We start from the raw sequence: 20,391 nt of genomic DNA, 5'->3' as shown, positions 1-20,391 counted from the left end.
TTTATTTATATAGCACCTTTCAAAACTACTGTTACAAAATGCTACACTACAAGTGAAGATAACATTGACAATGTCAAGAAAATTAATATTATGATAATATATATTTTGTTAAGTTGCATTTATTTGGATATATGATTTAAGTTGCTGCCCTAATCCAAAACACAAAATAAGAAATAAATGTCTCGTTTGAACATTTTTTCATGCCAATTTCCAAAAACAATAAGATTAATTATTTTAATTTGGGACATTTCACATTTAGTCCAAAGCATCTTGTATTTTTTTACCCCATACACCCACATTAAGAGGAGTTTGGGGTTCAGTGCTTTGCTCAAGGACCCTTTCAAGGAGGTTAGAATCAAACCACCAACTATAAGATTAACGACCAGTATGTCCCGACACTTAATTTCCTCCATAATTAAATTAAATGATGATATGAAAATTAGTGTATTTATTCAATAATAAATACAGATTGTTCCTCCCACAGATTTCAGAGCGATGGCAAAAAATATGAAATTCAGTTTGAGAAAAGACAAAAGAATCTACTTCACAGTGAGCAGCAGATTTGACAACAACAACTGTTTTATCTTCATTGGTTACAAAATGTATGTTTGGCAACATTTGTACTTGCAACAAAGGTCTCTGGCTGAAATCAAACCAGGGATGGTACAGTTATGTAGCATATGCAGTAACCACTCAGCTACCAGGGCGCTCCACATCTATACCTCTTCCTGCAATCTCCATTAACCAATTCATTCCTGTATAAGAGATACTGAAATAGTGTGACAGTTAAGTGTAGATTGTTCTCTATACCTACAAAAAAGGATTACACCAACAGAAATATCTGCAGGATTAAACTCAGGCACTGTTGCATCATTGTTATTCAGTGTTGAAACAAGACAGAAACACATCACAGCTGAAAAAGAACCATGTAGGCTAATCAGCTGATTCACAGTGTGGTACCAATGTAGATGTTTGAGATGTGACCTTTATCTTATTTAGGAATCCTCCCAGTTTCCTCAGCAAATGTAACTCTGCAACTGAATTTGTAATGTTATATTTAAATGATTTGAACACAAAAAATAATAACACACAACTTTTCAGATTGAAATCACAGTCATTCAGTCCAAAACATGTGGCTTTGAGGGTCTCGAGTTTATTCAAGTTTGTGGTCATGCTGCTGTCGGAGGTGACACAGAAAGATTGTGAAAGTCAGAGCAATGCCTCCTAGAAACACAGTCCGTGCCACGGGAGGGACCAGGGCAAAGTTCACTGCCTGAGATGGAGGTAGAGATGAAAAAAAAAAGATATGTCATTCTGGATCTTTGCATGTCTGCCTCTGCGTGCAGCCAGAAAGTGAACAATGTTAACACCTACAAGAATATCTCACGTGCATTGTTGACCAAAACACCACGCCAGCCTACAGAGGAATAGATAAATAGATACAGAGACAGAATAACTTGTGACACTGCATTTTGGCAGCATTTAATGTAATAATAATAATAATAATAATAATAATAATAATAACGACAATAATAATAATAATAATAATAATAATAATAATAATAATAATAATAATAATAATAATAATAATAATAATAATAAAAATAACTTTATTTATGTAGCACCTTTCAAAACTTGATTGGAGGATAGCTAACAGGGTCTTATCAGAGGATCTCAAGCTACGGGCTGGTAAGTAATGATTTAGAAGCTCAGCCAGGTAGTTCAGTGCCATAGCATTCAACGACCTTAAAAGTCACAATTAACATTTTAAAATCAATTCTAAAGCAGACAGGCAGCCAGTGACAGGAAGCTAATATAGGGGAGATATGATGATGTCATGATTTGGTTAAAAGTCTAGCAGCTGTGTTTTGGACACCCTGAAACTGTGCAATCATGTTTTGGCCAAGGCATATAAACACGGCATTAAAATAATCCAGACAAGTAGTGATAAAAGCATGAATCACTCTGTGAAGATCATTAAAAGTAATAAAAGATCTAATTCTAGAGATATTTCTCAAATGGAAAGAACACAACTCAGTTAACCTTTTAACATGGGACTCCAGAGTGACGTTCTGGTCAAGAATAACTCCAAGGTTTTTAACAATGGGTACCACATGCTGAGCTAGACTGCCAAGAGCAGGCTGACCTTGGCCATGATGAATGTGCTCAGGACCTATAATGAGGATTTCTGTTTTGGAGGAGCTAAGCTGAAGAAAATTTTCCAGTCCTTAACCACAGCTAGGCAATTATGCAGGAAAGATAACTTAACTGATTCAGATGGTTTGCAGGACAAGTACAGCTGAGTATCATCTGCGTAGCAATGAAATTAGATATCATGCTGTTTGATAATATGGCCAAAATGGAGTAAATAAAGAGAAAATGAAATTGGTCCTAGAATGAAGCCCTGTGGCACCCCATATATTTATCCATCATCATCATGTAATCTAAGGACAACCTTTATATACTTTATACCTTGTAAGATGTCCAGAATTTTTGTCTCCAGTCTTCAAGCGGGTCATCTTTGTTTTCTAGTAAACTTAAACCTAAAAGGTAGAGGAGGCTATTAAATATTTTACTGAATCTTTGTTGGGTCCATCAGTAGAAACACATGTGTAGGAAAGCACTGTTCACTGTTTGAATTGTAGTTCATATCACAACGTTTCACAACATTGTCACATAGTATAATTGTCTGTGATTTTTAATTATTTCTACAAAGTTTCATGGAAAGAACTATATAATTTGAAAGTAAAACAGTTCATTAATTCCATTTAATTTAAAAGTGTAACCAAGAGAGTCTTTAAGTCAGTGCAGAGCAGGTCAGCTGAGCATGCAAAATTTAAAAATTCAATTCAAAATAAAGGGTGAATAAAGTTTAAAATAATAAACAAATGATGGTTGAATATTTACTTGGGTTTAAATGGAGCTTTACATTCAGGATGTTCCAGTTATCTCTTTAATTAGTTCAAAGATGGAAAGATAAGAGTACTTTATTAATCCCAATAGGATACTGCAATGTTACACATAAACAAAAACAAACAACGCAAGAACACTGAAAGAGGAAGATAAGAAATAACTAAAAACTTAACTATAAACTAAAATAAACTATAAACTAAAACTAAATCTGAACTACAAAATATTAAAAATACATTTTATTTTGGAGGTCCTTTAATTTTATACAAATTTCTTGGAAATTTTCAGAGTAATTTACGGGTATTTAATGGTAATTTTTTTAGGACATTTTACAGAGAGGGTGCAATTTGCGCAACTAAATATTTAATACAAAATATTTAATTAGACTTTGTAACACACTCACCAATATAAAAGGCACTGATGGTGAGAGGAGCTGCAACCAGCTGATCCACCACAACTTTCCCTGTCACTGCCTTGATGCTGCTCCCCGGCATCATCCTCTCCAGACCTCTGAGCCAGTGGTAGTTGAAGTTGGCATGGAAACAGAAGCCGACAGTCGCCACACGGGCCGTCTGACACCAGTCAATGCCAGCTGAGTCCTCTGATGAGGAGCCTGCAGCAGGTTTCCCACCCAGCACGCTCTGCTGGATGAGGTCAGCAGAGGCAAACAACGTTGTGTATCCCACCACGTTGCTGATGTACGGGTGAGCCTTGAACAAAGCCCAGGCTCGGCTCATTTTGAAAAACCTGATCAGAGAGAGAATTCAGTTCAAGAAGTGATACTGAAAAACAGATTACTACAGTTGAAATCATTTTGATTAAAGCCACTGGGTGTCAGTGTTCACAATCTGAAATGTTTAAGTGAGGAAGGTTTTAAAATAAATGATCAAACTAAACTAATGTTAAAACTTTTATGGAAATTAAGCTGAAGTAAAGGAATGATGTTCCAAATCACATATGGAAAATTATATTTTCTGTCTCATATACTGCTCTGAGTTACAGCTTTTATCCAAGAGGCAGTTAAACCTACCTTCCAGCGTGACTCCACTCACCCTTTTCTTAAATTTCCAAGGCCAAAGGGACACAAGCTGTTTTCTGATTGGTTCTGTTGAATGAGGAGGAGCTGATGTGAATCTACAAGTGAGGGAGGGTATTCTCACCAGGTCAAAGTTCGGCCACTGTTGCAGAGAATGTGTGATAAGATGTTTTATCAGCCTGCTGGAGAAGAATCTGAGAAAATACCACATGTGAGGACTGATACAGAAGTGACCAACAAAGCAATATAATGCTGTGGGCAGTAGAGAAGTTATAAAAACACCACCTATATACTGTATGTATAATATATCTTATCTCACTTATTTCCTCTCATGTCTGTGTAACACATTAAACAAGAAACTTACCACACATTTCTCTCATCGACTGAAATGTTAAAGTTGAGGCCACACCAGAAGCTGTCTTAGCTGTGCAGCTTGCTGGTCAGAAGCACATGTGGTGTCACTAAAAATAGATGTCACTCCTGCAGCAATGCTTGCTTCCTTTGAGTAAAGTTCCATAAGATGGATTTTGGAGAGTTTTTCTTTATCTGAATTAAGGATAGAGGGTGTTGTATGCTGTATGGATTGTGAAGCCCCTTGCAAATTTGTGATTTTGGGCCTGGTTTTGGAAATTTTTATTTTATTAGCATAAAGAAGGAAGACAGGTAGGTTAGGTGCAAGAAATGTGTTTAAGATAAAGTCAATAACATTTGAAAACCTGGACCAAAAGATAAAGCAATAATTAGACATGTATCATGTATCACAGTTGCTTGTTCAAGACGAAAAAGGAGTTAAAACAACAGTCTTGTAACCCAATTAATCTACAAGACGTTCCACTTTTGTGCACATCCACCTGACTGAACTGAGCCATGAATGTCCTTTACAATAGAAGTGTGGCTGAAAGTACATCAAATACATAAACAAAAAGTTGTCTTTCCTTAATCTACATAATTTAGACACAATGAAAATTTCACAATCAATAAAAGCCACTTCTATTTTCCATTAGTGAGCTCTAGAGGTATCACACAGCTTGGACAATTACTTTTAAGCAATTAGCTGAAAAAACAAACATTCGTCTATATGTAGGTATGTAAATCCATCAAATGAAAACCATTATCTCATCCTCTATGAAACTAACCCCCTACCCCTCTCTGGCAGCCACACTGCAGATCATGTTTGGTATAAGCATGTTTTGTCCAAAACTCTTTGAATCCTATGACAGATTGGCATCTGATATTCCCAGAGACACTTCTCCGGTAATCTGAACCTCTTGAAATTTTCTTCCAACCTCAGTCAATATTGCAAAGAACACACCACACGCAACACATTTCTCATGGGATTTACAGACACTAAAAAGTGCCAACACTGCAACATACAAATACCTAATGACTATAAACACACCTTTTGGAAGTGTCACCCACAGATCACTTTAACTTTCTCTATTATTATTGACCAGACTTCCCCTTGACGGTGCTTTATGCCTAAAATCTATTAACACAAGAGTCACAGGGATTGGTCAACTAATCAATTAGTCAATCAGCAACAAATTAATCTGCAATTGTTTTGATAACTGAGTTACTGATTTAGTAATTTTTTAAGGAGAAATGCCACACATTTTATTGCTTCTGTGTCATGCATGATAGTAAACTGATTATCTTTCAATTTTTAGACAACACCTTAGGCTCTAGGAACAATAAATCGATAATTAAAATAATAGAGTTTCAACTCTAATTTAAACCATTCAGAACCACTCAGGAACCTTTCTGGAGACTCTTATTACATATTTCAACCTTCTTGCAAATTAAACTAGTTATTATTTTGACCGTCCATGTTATAGATTTTATATGCACACATGTACTCTGACAAATACTCTAATACTAATATACACACCCAGAAACCTAATACTTAAGTAGATATATCCAACTCTCTTGTCTTGAATGTCTTTTTTTTGTTCTTTGTTTAAAAAAAATACAAATAAAACCGGCTTAACTGAACTTAAGGATGAGATCATTTTGAACATCCACAGCAAAATGTAAAAATAAAAAAAAAAGGCCATAATGTAACATTTTTATTTCTCACTGTTTATCTGGGCTTTGTGAAAAGGACAGCCTATTCACCCACCTGCTGCCATAGATATGTAAAATTCTGTACTTGGAAGGTGAGCTATTGAATTGCAAAGGTCAATTAAAGCCACTAGCAACCATCTTAGCTCTTCCCTCTGAGAATGTGGTAATTAGGGCCAGAGTTTAAGCTGATCAATTAAGGGCTTGTTAAATGGTTCAACTGGTGCGTTTGTGTCTTGCAGTATTTAACAAGCTGCCTTTAGTGTTGCACACAATGGAGACGTGTGCTCACACCTCCACGAGCGGTTGACTTCTCAGATAATTGCTTCTTTCTTTTCAGGGCCTCTCATCGTGTCTCACTTCCTCTCCCACTATCAATTTGTCAAGTTGGATTCCATTCATACTGCTGGAAAAAAAGGGGGGAATTTGTGCATTTGCACTGAGCGCTGATGTCACTTGACTTAATTTGCGCATGGAGACCCACAATATATACACACACACACACATGCACACACACATATACAATGACAATTAAATTAGCGCTCTCTCTGAAGCCGCCCGTCTCCCTCAAGCTGAGTCCTCAGTACAGTTTGCTGGAAGATACGAAGACACACAGCAGCCTGAACAGGAAAAAGGTGAGAATTATTTTTCTTTTGAGCTTAATAGCATAAAACAGGACTAAATATACCAGACAGCTATCATGTTTCCAATTTATCAATGTTCCTCTGTAATTATAGGTATTGAATGTGACAGAAATCTCATTGGAAACTGTTATTTTGTCATATCAATTAACATTACATTTTAAATTCCCTTGTCTATTTACAAGAGAGCTCCCTTGTGCTGTTTCATTTGCTTTTATCACCACTATAAGGCTGCAGATTAACATCATGTACAGCATCCAAGTTAATGATTTTGAAAGAAATCATTCATAAACATTTACATTTGATCATTTTACAGACTTACAAGTGAGGCTGGACAATCAAGTGTTAGAGGACAGTGACTCAAAAGATCTGTGTTACAATTATCTAGCAGCTGACCAGGTGACAGTGCAATGAGGAAAAGCGCTACAGAGAAAAAAAAATAAAGTAAAAAATGACTAGATTTAGTCAAGTGCATAAGAAATAAGTGACAAGAAAATAGTGAAACCTTTGAGTAAACATTTTCCTTTTATGTTAAATCACTCATGAAACATAATAATTGAATTGATTTAAACAATTATTGCTCAGCGCCATGACAGCTCTGTCTACATGGAATTCCTCTTTTCTTATCCTCTTTAAACTGATCTCTCATCTCCGACCCTCTCATTTCATGTGTCAGCGATCTTGATTTCTTTACACTGGCTCCCCATCAAATTCAGAATTCAACTAATTAATTCAATTAAGATATTAATACATGTGCCATGTTGCTGTTCCTAAAAATATACATACAATACATACACTCATAGTAGTATCTGTTTGTATATACATGCAATATCTGTGTCAGTTTATCTGTGAGTTGTGTCTCTTTGAGCCTCGATCAGTGGAGGTAGGAGGTGCTGGGTGCTGTGGCATTGTGGAGTCTGATGGCTGATGGCACAAAGGATTCAAGATCCTTGTGATCATTTTGTAGAGATCTGCATGCTGCAGTCTCATGTCGCCAGTCGGTGTCTGAGGTCCTCTGTTGTTTAGGGTTTGTTGCTTGTTTCTTGCTCCAGGCTGAAAACTAAAGGAGACTCTGCGTTTGAGGTTGTGGTTCCTTTGAAACTCTCTCCTTTTGGACAAAAAGCTGCTTTAAAAAGCATCTCAAGACTCACCTGTTAAAACTTGACTTTGTGTAATTTTTATTTTTTTTTATATTCATGTTGTTTTTACTCTTTTTAAATCTGTATTTTATTTGATGTCTGTTGTCTTATTTTTTTATTGTAAAGGACTTGACATGACTCTTGATTCATGTGACACTCTGCTCTGGAAAGGTGCTATTTATTACTTACTTACATTTCATTTCTCAGCCATGCGACCATCCTTCTCTGTGACTCTTGAGCCCGGGTTGGAGCGAGGGGTCCCCTGGGGTCGTGACCTCTACACCTTTGTAACTTCAGCTGCAGGTCACATGATGAGGACCCTTCAGAAACCGCGTAAGAACCGGCCGTCTAAACGGCAGGTCAACCACCGTCGCTTCCTGCACAACATGATTCAGAGGTGTGTTGGGGGGAGCAGAAACCACTGAAACCAACTGATATTAAAATGTAAAACAGTTTGTGGCTGCCAGTATCTTAAGGCAATGGTTCCAAACCTGGGGTTTGAGACCCCTCAAAGGGACCCAGGAAAAATCAGAGGGGTCACCAGATTATTAAAGGAATAAAATTATGTTAATTTTTGAAGATTTTTCCAAAATTGAGCTTTTTTCTTGTGAAACATTGGACACTTTTTGCCTCTAAAAATCCTTCAAATTGAACAATCCAAGAATAAAGAATCACTTTTTGAACTGATCTCAACTCTTGTCATGAGGAGTTTCGGTAGACATTGCTTAATTTTAAAGGAATAGTTCAAAATGTTGGGAAATGTGCTTCTTCGCTTTCTTGCCAAGAGTTAGATGAGAAGACTGATAGTCTGACATCACGTCTGTACTGTAGATATGACGCTGCAGCCAGCATCTTTACCTTAGCATAAAGACTGGAAACATGGGGAAACAGCTAGCTCGGCTTTATCAAAAGATAACAAAATCTGCCTAACTTGGCATCACTGTGAGGTTGCCAGGCAGCCAGCAGAAAATCCAGGAAGGTTGTTTTTACACTTCAGTTTCTTGCACAGATTAAATAAAAATATAACATGTTAATTTGTGAGTTTTAGAATTGGTGGTAGGTGGATTTTGTTGCCTTTGGACAGAGCCAGGCTAGCTGTTACCTCTTGTTTCCAGTCTTTATGCTAAGCTAAGCTAACCAGCTGCTGGCTCTAGCTACATAGTTTGTGTACAGACCATAGACTGTATAAAAATAGGTACAGACATGAAAGTGATCAATCATCTCTAACTTGCGGCAAGAGTGAATAAGTGTATTTCCCCAAATGTTGAGCCTTTTAACTGTTGTTTAAGGGTTGCAAAAGGTTGGGAACCACTTATGGCATTTTGGAAACTACTGTTATTTCAATATCTCCTCTTTCTCCTCATGTGTGTCTCTCTACAGAAAGTTTGCAGACATAGAAGCAGCAAACCACCGACTAGCATCTGCTCTTTATTTTAAGGAACAGGAAAAAAATGTATCTGCTGGGACACCTGAGCAGTCCGGTAGCCCCTCTGAAGGTGGCTGTCTACATGATCCAGATAAAGGCAGTGTTCACACAGATGCACATGGCGTCTCGAAGTCTTGGAGTGACGTCTCTGTTGGCTCATATGAAACTGAAATCAGTGAAAAGAAGCAGCCAGACTCGGGACATCTTTGGAAACGGCATCCCAAATCACGGTCCACCACCTTCACCTCAAGGAAGAACAACCACAGCAAAGGAACACAGAGGCAGAAAAAGGGGAGTGGAAATCAGAAACTGTCTGAATTCACATTTATGAGCTCCCCCAAAGGTTTAGACTACTACCACGGGGAAGAGCTTTTTCGAGCAGACTATTATGAAAATGAAAACCTGCTGCAGCCAACCAGCAGCCTCCCAGAGGACACTCAAACAACTCTAAATGACTCCAGTTTCATCCAAAACATGGACATCTCTCCCTCCTTCTCACCGGAGCTCTCTCCGTTGTCTCTGGACTCTTGTGACTTCTCGATCCAAATGTTCACAGACATTTCAACCTGCACACAGGCCCAGAAGAGCATCGCTGACATCGCAGAGAGTCAGTGGACAGACATAATGGATCTTTTCAGTGGCAGCAGTAAGGATGTAGCGGGCTGCATGGATGTAGAGGCCTATTTTGAAAGTATCTGTGCATGCCCAGGTGATACTGGGGCAGATGATGACGCATTTGCAGATCAGTCAGGTAGTTTCACAGATAGGATCTTCAGCAACAGAGCTGAGGTGGAGGATCCACACTGTGAGAGAGGTGAGTATAGATATGAATATGGATACAGTTGTCATGGAGATCAGGGGTTGATCATAAACCACTTCCAGAGTGATCAGAGGAGCTCACAGGTGCTGAGACAATATCAGGACGCTGCAGAGACACAATTCAACAACTTTACACCATCTCAAGGCACCGACACCGTCCAAAACCAGGTCCCCACCTCCATCAGCTACCTTTACAACGTCTCTGAGCCGATACACCCTCAGGAAGAGAGTCCCTGTATGCTGGTGAATTGTGAAAATAACCTAAACTTTATGTCATTTGAGGGTGTTGCTCAGTCATTTTCTGCCCCTCTTCATAATCCTGAGCACCATCTCATACCAACACCGCCCCATGGGGAGGACTGGCTGTTCACTGACATCCTGAATGACAGGAAGTCACTTCACTGCTAGGAAAAGATGTTTTTTTTAATCTTTTCTGGATGTTTGTTATTTATTAAACGTATGTAACAACCTCATGAGTCATGTTAAAGGTAACTTGATGCGCCAGATGGTTTGTTACACAGAACCATCTGAGAAGTTGTCCTTGGAAACTGTTTGGTAAAGGGCAGGCACTTTCAAAAAATACTTGGCAGGTGATTGGATGAAACATCTGTCTATCACTGTCTATCACCGTCTAACCTTGCGAGTTGGATTTGTGAAATCACAAGTTCATGCAAGGATCCTCATAGTATGCTGATTGGTCTGAACCATCAGAAGTTTCATCACCACAGAAGTTTTCCTGATTTCTGAGTTAATACCATTTAATTTAATGCCACAGTGCACAAAGATCCTTTGATTCTCTGCAAAAACAAATCTCATTCCTCAGCAGATGCAGGCTCTTGGACTCCTAATGGGTCTCTTAATTAGTGCTTTATTAAAGGCAGCTGCACTGGAAAAATTAGCTTAAATAATTACTTCTGCTGTTAAATGAACAAATGTTTGTCTACTGAAGGCCATTTCCAGTAAAACGACACACATATTCTATTCTACCTGTTCCTTAGTTATATTTTCAAATTAAATGGTATCTATCACTTTGCTTGAGATTTAACCACAAAAAGCTGTTTGTTCACTTCAAACATGTTTGATTGGCAGTAAATTATTTTATTCATACTCAGCCTGAATTTAATTTGCACCTTTTTGCACCAAACCGTGGATTTGTACATATGTTTAAGCTTTAAATGTTATTTAAACTGTGTATGTTTGGATCTCTGTATTGATTACAGTGGTATAAGTATGAAGTTGAAAATGGTGTAAAATATTCAGAATGTGAATAAACAATGATAAATGCAAAATAACTCCTGTTTTCTTTTGCATGTGAGCCTTTTTTGTATGTATGTATGTATCTGTTTGAAGCTGTGCGTGTGTGTTTCTGACTTAGGCTACTTTCAAGGACACATTTCAGACTAAAGATCAATTAATTGGGGACGGCTTGTCCAATTGGGGACAAAAACCGTGTCCTCAGTTGGGAAAATGCTTATTTTCAGGTCAGTGGTTAAGGCTAGGGTAAGTCTTCAGGACATGAATCTAAGTCTATGTAATGTCCCCAAAGGTCTAGTAAAGTAAACATGTGTGTGTGTTTGTGTGTGTGCCCGACCTGTGCAAAGAAACACGCAGACGCACCAAATTCAAAACCAACGACATATATTAAAGTTAACCCCAGTCAGATGTTTTATAATTCCAGCATCATTAACAAAGAAAAAAAAAGGCTAAAACAATAAAACACATTTCCAAAAATGTTTCAAGTTCCACAGTAGCCATAAACAAACACAGAGAGGAAAATAACACCTTTGAGAAGCACCGGCCTGGTCTCTTGCTACAGGCGAACAGAGCTCGTCTGTTCTCCTTGAAGCAGTTCAATCCATGTGTCGTTAGATTTTGGTCTATCAAGGCGTGAAACGAACTCGCCACATTTAGACGTTGATATGACATTTTGAGATTACAACATTTAGGTGAAGAGTTCAGAGTGACAGATTGTGTCGTGATGACACGTGATGTCAGCTCATTTGGCTTAATGCTATGTCGGCCTCTTTCAGATAAATTATAACCTGACACAGCAGACGTTATGTACTGACAGTGTCCGGCTGAGTTTATCCCCACTGGTTGTGTGTAAAGTGCAGCATTTACACAATATCTTAAAAAACACAGATTCAAACAAAATCCTTTGCATATTGCTAAAATAAAAAAAAACAAAAACAAAACCCTTTAATAGGGCATTAAATATATGTCGTCAGTAGTCAAATCTTTGATCTTTCTTCACCTGTCACTAACTGTGAATCATGGTGAACCTGGCATGGCGAAAAAAAAAACATGTCTGAAAATATGGATACACAAATGGACGTTAGGCCTGTTAAGTACTGTACACGCTGTTGTTTTGTCAGTGCAGATGTCAGCTTTGCTTTGCTGCTTCATTAAAATATACAACCTGTTAACTTAAAACTGAAGGAAGAAGAGGGAGCAGTAATGACGACCCTGATTACCGAAAACTACTGTACTGGTCCAGTGCGTAATCAACGGTACACACCAACAGGATCATTAATCATTTGACATATAGTATATATATTTATATATATGCAGAATAAAAAGAAAACATTCAGAACATTTGTGTTTTCAGCTACACAATTTTCATCTCATTTCTGAAACTCAAAGCGCCTGTGACATTCTTTCTAATTTAAATTAATAGTTCAACATTTTGGGAAACACGTTAAATCGCTTTCTTACCGAGAGAGAGAGAGAAGATCGATACTGTCTGTATGCTAAGTGAGAAGCTAAAGCTAGCAGCTGGTTAGCTCAGCTTAGCACATCTAACAGCTAACAAACTCACTAACTTTATAACTCACAACTTGTTTTTACACTGGTTTGTGTGCAAATGCAACAAACAAGATATAACATGAGCTTTGGAGGTGCTGGTAGGTGGATTTTGTTACCTTGAGACAGAGGCATGCTAGCAGTTTCCCCTTGTTTCCAGCCTTTATGCTAAGCTATGCTAACCTGCTGCCGGCTTTAGCTTCATATACAGCCTTCAGATGTGAGAGAGGTGTCAGTTTTAATCGAACTTGCAGCAGGAACGCAATTAAGTGCATTTCCCAAAATGTCAAACTTTTCCTTTAAGCATCGTGTCCAAGTTTGTTAAGACATTGCTCTTTGTGTCTACATCAAAAAGTAGACATCACATTGGTTTAAAACTGACAGACTTAAAACTGTGACAGCTGGGCAGGTGCTGAAGAAGGTCATGAACGAGAAGAACATTTTGAAAAAGACCTCCATCTGTAAAACAATAAATAAAACATGCTAGGAAAAAAAAAATAGAGACTGAGTAAAGAAAAAACATCTTTAAAACCAGGCTTCACAAACACAGCAAGATCATCAAACTGCCTGTTTGGTTGACGTAACCCACACGTGTACTGTATGTCACTTTGAGTTTCAATAGCAAGGGTAAAAAAAATTCTACTTTATCTTCTACTTGCGTTTACTTAAATACATAAAAATTCATTCCTCAGTGCCTCAATTGTCATTTTTTATCTACTACTACTAGTTTCTGAAAACGCTCTGAGTTTCGTGCTCAGTTATTCTACAATCTTCTACACAGGAACTGTGAGCAGAGATTTTTCTACTGAGGAAACACCTAACCGGACTCTACTCCTGTCATCTACTCTATCCTATACCTACTCTACGTTTACTACAAATTTAAGTCCCTTTTTCTCATCCATACGCCCACCATTTGGTTAAACAAAAAAAAAAGCTTTGTTTGATCGATAATTTACACAGTTAATCAGTAAAAATCAAAATTACAATGTACAAGATGCTTGTTAAAATAAAATGTGATGTGTTTATCAGTCTAAAAGAAGAAAAAAAAAGATCCATTGTCACATTTTTTTCTGCTTTGGATAAAAAGATGAATTAATACAGTTCTCCACAGGTTATGTCTAGAGTTTAAGTTATTTTGCTGCAGTAGAAAATCCATATATTTACTTCTTTTCTACACCAGCAATAACCTTAACCAGTCAAACCAGTTATTCACCAGAAAGGTCTTCCATGCAGATTCACTTTTGAGACCCGATGCTGCAACTCTGACTCGAACAAATCTTTGTAACCCACTTCAGCCTGACATCAGTGCCAGCAGTATCAGAAATAATCAGACAAAAACACTTCCCCACAAGACTGAGTTGTACAGTAAAACAACCAGCAATCAATAACTTAAGCTCATATTGAGATTGATATAAATTATACAAATTTCTGAAGCAATATGTTAAGACTTTAGTTGAAGAAACTATCTAATACTACCTACTGCATTATCTAACAACATACCGTTTCTAATCTATAGAAAAAGGATTTATCTATTTAATACAGCTTTAATGCAGCGAGTGTTACTGCACGTTAGGCTGCTTTTTATGGTCAAATGTGTCACTACTATTGTGACAAATGATATGAAAATGAGATCAATATGTTACGGAACTTAGTGTAATGCTTTTCAATCCTTTATTAACCATTTCCAATAAAGGTTTGACTAAATATCGGTTACTAATTGCCGTTTCTCTATCTTCAAGTTTTCTTTGTGGTTTTAAAAAGTTAACTGACACATGAAGATGTCAGAAAAATCACATTTGCACTTAAGACACACACACACAGAGAAGATGAAACTCCCTGTTCCATGTGTGTGTATTTGACTTCTTCTTCTCCTCTTGTTGACTATTTAATATATCATGTATATATAGATTGTCTTAACACCTTTCAGAAGTATTTTCACCTCTCCATCAGCCCTTTGTGAAATTAGATTGTGTGTATATTCAATCTTCATCAAAGGGTTAAACATGGCTTAGTTTTGAAATACCTCCTAATGTAAAAGACATGGCCACCGTATTGTTTCTGCTCTCTAAGCTGTACAGCATCGTGAAATCAGAAAAACGACTTTGTTGATAATAATTAATTAGTTCCTCAGAAATGCATTACAGAGGTGTTATGTAGAAATTTCCAGTCCTCGTTATGTCGCTTTTTATGTCCCAGTTTGTTACAAAATAAAAATCAATTGCAGTCGCCTCTTTGTAAAATCTCATTTTTACACGTTTTCTGTTCTTGTTCAGAAAAAACGAGGCAAAATCTTAAAGAGCATTAAGTGAGGTTGTTTTATAGCGCCTGATGTTCCTACATGACATTTATAAACTACAGTGTTATGTTGTGTGCTGTGTGCATGTCGCTCCTTCACCCCTGAGAAGCCGAGGCTGCGAGAGGCCGATGCGTTTTAGTGTTTTGTGTGTGTGTTTGTGTGTCTATTATGTGTTTGAGTCTATGTGTGTGTGTCACTCTGTGTTGTTGACGCTGTAGGGCGGCGGAGGATCCAGGCTGTGTTCTGAGGAGGGAGTTGGAGTCCCTGGGAGTCCAGAGGAGGGGGTTGGCGAGGCGGGGGGCTCCTCTGAGTCCGAGTTCTCCAATGAGAGGTCGTCCACCAGCGCTCTGCGTCCGCGCATCGCCAGGGGCAACGGAGCACGCCTGGATAAGGAAAGTGAGAACCAGCTGAGTGCAGTGCGAGGAAAACGTACCACACAGATATTTAATTACTTAAAACTAGGGCAGATACTAAAGTTTATTTTAATTATTGATTAATCTGTTCTATTTTTCTTTTTGAATGATCAAATAATTTTCAGTCTATAAAATGTAAAATAGTGAAAAATGCCCAAATAATTCCACAGTAGCTTTTCTTTGGTCCAACCAACATTTCAAAACCCAAAGATTTACAACAACCAAAAAGCAATAAATTCTCACACTGGAGAAGCTAAATGACTTAAGCAATTCATCAATTCTTGAAATAGTTGCTGATTCATTTTCTATTGATTGACTAACTACTTAACTAACTAAATAACTAACTAATTAATTTATTAACCTTTTCAATACTACCAAGAGGAATAGTTCAACATTTTAGGAAATAAGCTTATTTGCTTTCTTGCTAACTTGTTAACTAAGTTAGGTAAGAAGATCAATACCACTCTCATATCTGTAAGTAAATATGAAGCTACAGCCAGCAGCTCGTTATCTTAGCTTAGCATAAAGACTGAAAACTGGAAACAACTAACCCGACTCTGTCTAAAGATAACATAATCCGCCTACAAACACGTCTAAAGCTCACAGATTAACATGTTATATTGCGTTTGTTTCAGCTGTGTATGAACAACAAATTTGTGGTTTTATGGGGGTTTATTGGGGAGTATTTCTTCTGCAGGGTGCAGCCTGGAGTCTCCACTGGTTGCCTTGCAACCTCACAGTGATGATAAGACTACATATTACCCAAAATGTTGAACTATTCCTTTAAGAGATTAAATTAATTATAATTTTCATGCATTTCAGTATAAAGAGTATGGAGGGCAAGATTTCACTTTTGGTGATATGAACAACAAAGATGATTATTATGAAATCACTTAAATTAAATAGGTTACATAAATACAGATGAAACGCACAAAGCCAATACAATAATAATGCAAAATGTCCAGCACATGTACTATATGTACTGTACATGTACTTAAAGCCCCCTCCCTTCCACACATAGTCACACACACACACACGATAAAAAGTAACACACACAATGACCTACTTATCTGCTCTCCATTCAGGGATGCTGAGTGTTGGTGTGACGCAGACAGATGGACAGTGTGTCAGTGTTAGATGGACATAAATGGATGCAACAAAAGAGCAAAGCAAAACAAAATCACACCGAGTTAATGGGGGGTTAAAAACAAACAAAACAACAATAAATGATGATCACTCATTCGGTCATACAAACACAGAAAACACACGAACAAGCAAACACACACACACACACTTTTTTACCTGAGCTGGCTGCGGAGAGTGGTGATCTCCCGTGTCATGCTCTGACTGCTGTCGCTGAGCTCCTCCAGCTCTCTCTGCAGCTTCCTCTTCTGGGCGTTGGAGCGAGAGTTCTCCTCCTCCACCTCCTCCAGCTGCCTCTTCAGCTGCTTCAGTCGGACCATAGACTTATCCAGCTGGAGGAGGAGGAGGAGGAGTAGGACGGTGAAAAGAGGGGAGAGAGAGAGGAGGGGAGAGACAGAGGAGAAGAGAAGGACGGAGCATATTGCAGAGGTCAGGGTGAGACACGAGATCAGAGGAAAGAGGGGAAAAGAAGAGATAGAGAAGGGGACGGATATATAAAAAGACAGATTAGTCTAGGAACAGGAGGACTGATAAGGATCAGGAGTCCGATTAAACCTGGTAGATTATCACCGATGATGTTTTGGGAGGGGAGTCGGTGTCTCTGCTGCGTCTGAGGGATTTATTTTTCGGAGTACATTATACCTTCCCAATAAACACACAGATGCCGGGGCGGGATTAGGATTAGGTTGCACTGAGCCGGAGAAATCACTCATTTTAGGATGATTTTTTTCAACACTCTCTTTGTGCCTGACCTCCATTAAATGATTATTTAATGCTCTGTCCCTGTCTGTATATTCTGTGGCTCACCTTAGTTAAATATGTGGATGACCTGGCTGGTGCAGTCAGCATGATGTTAATTATTTACCTGCTCTCTGTATTGGTCTGCGTGCCTCCTCTCGTCTTCTGCCTGCATCATCACCTCCTTCAGTTTCTTCTCTGTCTTCCGCACCAGTTTGTTGGCGATAGCTCGTTCCCTGAAAGACAGTAAAGGTCGTTATAAGTTACCTGTTGCACCAAGCAATTCAAGACTATTTGTCGTGGTAAAATGATCTTAAATTCTGCATTGCGTATCATTTGTAACACTAAGATTGGGTTTATATTAAACATCCTATGTCCCACACTTCTGTCTGGTTGTTGGAAAGCATTGACTGAACTTAAAAGGTGGTGAAGCATATTTTTGAAAACATATTATTTGTATTAATGCATATAAGTAAGTTTATCTTACTGTCTCTCCTGCTCCAGCTGCTCCTCCATTGATTCTATCTTGGCCTCCAGGGCGGCGACGCTGAGCCGATGTTTGCCCCTCACGGCTCCCTCCAGCTCCCCAAGCCGACTCTTCAGCTCCTTGTTCTGCCTCTCCAGCTGCTCCCGAGCTGCCTCTGCCTTCTGGGCCAGAGTCCTCTCTCCCTGCAGCTGCACGGTCAGAGTCTCCACCTGGAGCATGAGCAGAGCAGCGATGACATAAATGTGTGTGTGTGTGTGTAGAATGTATACTGTGTATGTGGACGTGACAGAGAGAGAGAGAGGGGATATAAGTTGTGTGTGTGTGTGTGTGCACCTGTAGAGCCGTCTTTCTTTGTCTCTCTGCCAGCAACTCAGAGTTAGTCTGCTCCTCCTCCAGGTCCTCTTCCAGCTGACTGACTCGTGACTCTAACCTCCGCTTCTCTTCAAATAGTGCCGTCCTGGACAAACATACAGTTTTACTAATAGCAACAAGTCCTCACATAAACTGACAAAACACTGATTAACAATCAGAAGTAAAGGGTTACTAACTTTCCAGAACTGCTGTTGACCATCTCGTCTGCCATCTCGTCTCTCTCCTGCTGAGCCTGTCTCCTCTGCCTCTCAGATACAGACAGCTCCTACACAGAGAAAAGGTTAAAAGTCATTTAAACACTAACACCTTCATCAAAGGCCTTATATCTTAACATTTCTGTTGGGTTTCAGTTAAAACACACACTTACCTCAGTGAATTGCAGCACCTCTGCCTCCAGGGTTTGGATTTTCTTCTCGCTGTCTTTTGATTGGGCGATCACCTCGTCCCGAGCCAACTTGGTCTCATCTAGTTCTCGTAGGATTTCCTTCATTTGACCCTTTGACAAATAAAAATGTTTTTAAATAAACAAAACATTGACAAGCACAGGAAAATAAATGTTTATGTGTGTGTGTGTGTGTGGAGGTGGTTCAGTTTTTACCTGCAGCCTCCGTAGCTGCTTCACTGCCTCTTCTTTGCCACGAGTGGATGTCTCCACCTGGGCCTCGGCTTCCTGCAGCTCCGCTTCCAGCTGTTTCTTGGACGACACGGCCTGAGACCGCTGACTCCTCTCCTCCTCCAACTGGATCTCCAGCTCCCTCACCTGGGACAGAAGGGAGAGCATAAGAAAATGAAGACTTGTAGAGAAAGCTGAAGCCAAACAGCAACAACACCTCTCTTCTCTCTTTCCCGGCTCTACCTGTTTGCTGAGCGCCCTCCTCTTCTCCTCTCCCTTCTCCTCGCTGGTGCTGATCTCCCTCTCAAACTGAGCCTTGAGCGCCTGCAGGTTGACCTCCAGCCTCAGCCTTGAGTTCTCCGCCTCCGTGAGCTCCTCCTCCAGCTCCTGGGTCTGAACTCGCAGGTTCTGGGCTTCCGTTTCGAGAGCCCTCCGGGTCCGCTCCAGCTCATGGACCTGATGCAGCAGCAGATAAGAGGAGGTGACTCACAGAAGACTCACACAGAGAAGTAACAAAGGAGCCCCCGAGAGGCAGATTCTTACGTTCTTGCCGACATCGTCCTGCTGGTTTACAAGCTGTTCCATTTCCAGGCGGAGCTGCTTGTTGGCCCTTTCTAGCTCCTCTCTCTGATCTTGGGCCTCCTACATACAAAAACATAGAAGATTAACCATCGAAATCACAGCTTACAGCAATGACTTTACACTGTAGGAGCAGAAAGTCAAGCAAGTTTGCTTCAGGAAAGTATAAGTGATGCACACTTAGCTATTGTACAGTGCTGTCTGCTCTGAGGTAGTTTACCTGCAGGGCTCGGGATAATGCCAGATAGCGTGTCTCCTTCTCTCTGCTGTCTGCTTCTGCTCTGTCTCTCTCTTCCGCCAGCCGAGCGCTCACCGCCTTCTCCTCTGCCAGACACTGAGGGGAAAAGCAGAAAAAGTTAGGTGTTTCTCAGGCAATTTTTGCAGCCTGTGCATACAATCAAAACCAACGGTCTTTCTGCCGCTTTTGTTTCTGACCTGGTCGAACTTCTTCTGCCTCTTCTCCAGTGCTGTGCAGTTCTGCCGCTCTCTCTGCAGAGCCAGCGTCATGTCCTCTATCTCCTCCCTCAGTCTCTCCCTCTGCCTCTCCACTCTCTCTTTCTCCTCCTCCTTCTGTCGCTCCCTCTGGATGGCACTGTCCAACTCTCTCTGGAGTTTCCTACGGGTCTCCTCTCCAGCCTCCACTGCGGTGTTCACCTCCTCCGACTGCTTGCGCAATTCAGCCAGCTGTAGAGTAGCAGCAGAGAGGGGTTTCTAAATGTCATGGTCTGACCATCAATTATACATTACTGGTCTGCTTTGGATATTTTAGCGGGTTTTATTCTGGGATGTTGTAGAGAAACTATTAAAAAAATATTTAGGTATGTACTGTATCTTTTAATGCATGAATTAAGTTAATTTTATATCTATCAAAATGAGATGAAGTAGCGGTCCCGGGGGTTAAACATAGCATGTGTGG

General features: G+C 39.5%; 2 protein-coding genes across 7 annotated transcripts in view; both read right to left on the bottom strand.

The window, feature by feature from the left end:
- Positions 1-115: 115 nt before the first annotated feature.
- On the bottom strand, positions 116-13,034 carry si:ch211-120k19.1 (uncharacterized protein LOC563199 homolog). Its single transcript, XM_044360346.1, has 7 exons — positions 12,954-13,034; positions 7,981-8,164; positions 3,941-6,627; positions 3,314-3,657; positions 2,473-2,543; positions 1,388-1,417; positions 116-1,273 (listed from the first exon to the last, which is right to left on the bottom strand). Exons 4-7 carry the CDS (start codon positions 3,645-3,647, stop codon positions 1,154-1,156), a joined length of 555 nt encoding a protein of 184 aa, XP_044216281.1. The 5' UTR covers positions 3,648-3,657; positions 3,941-6,627; positions 7,981-8,164; positions 12,954-13,034; the 3' UTR covers positions 116-1,153.
- The window catches only part of myh14 (myosin, heavy chain 14, non-muscle), a 30,411-nt gene continuing 21,673 nt past the window's right edge, over positions 11,654-20,391 (bottom strand). For 5 of the 6 annotated variants that reach the window (XM_044360338.1, XM_044360339.1, XM_044360341.1 and 2 more), the window contains 13 exons: positions 19,911-20,159; positions 19,696-19,809; positions 19,440-19,538; positions 19,140-19,352; positions 18,882-19,043; positions 18,651-18,779; positions 18,460-18,548; positions 18,245-18,368; positions 17,912-18,120; positions 17,552-17,660; positions 16,846-17,018; positions 16,610-16,633; positions 11,654-15,513 (listed from right to left, as the gene is read on the bottom strand). In XM_044360338.1, the coding sequence (XP_044216273.1) occupies positions 15,324-15,513; positions 16,610-16,633; positions 16,846-17,018; positions 17,552-17,660; positions 17,912-18,120; positions 18,245-18,368; positions 18,460-18,548; positions 18,651-18,779; positions 18,882-19,043; positions 19,140-19,352; positions 19,440-19,538; positions 19,696-19,809; positions 19,911-20,159 (1,884 nt within the window). In that variant the 3' untranslated portion in view covers positions 11,654-15,323. The remainder of the gene's footprint in view (positions 15,514-16,609; positions 16,634-16,845; positions 17,019-17,551; positions 17,661-17,911; positions 18,121-18,244; positions 18,369-18,459; positions 18,549-18,650; positions 18,780-18,881; positions 19,044-19,139; positions 19,353-19,439; positions 19,539-19,695; positions 19,810-19,910; positions 20,160-20,391) is intronic. The other variant, XM_044360340.1, reaches the window with a different exon arrangement.

This window comes from Thunnus albacares, chromosome 8 (assembly GCF_914725855.1).
Source record: "Thunnus albacares chromosome 8, fThuAlb1.1, whole genome shotgun sequence".
Taxonomy (NCBI): domain Eukaryota; kingdom Metazoa; phylum Chordata; class Actinopteri; order Scombriformes; family Scombridae; genus Thunnus; species Thunnus albacares.
The sequence above is the reverse complement of the archived record's forward strand: the minus strand, read 5'-3'. Positions and strand labels throughout refer to the sequence as shown.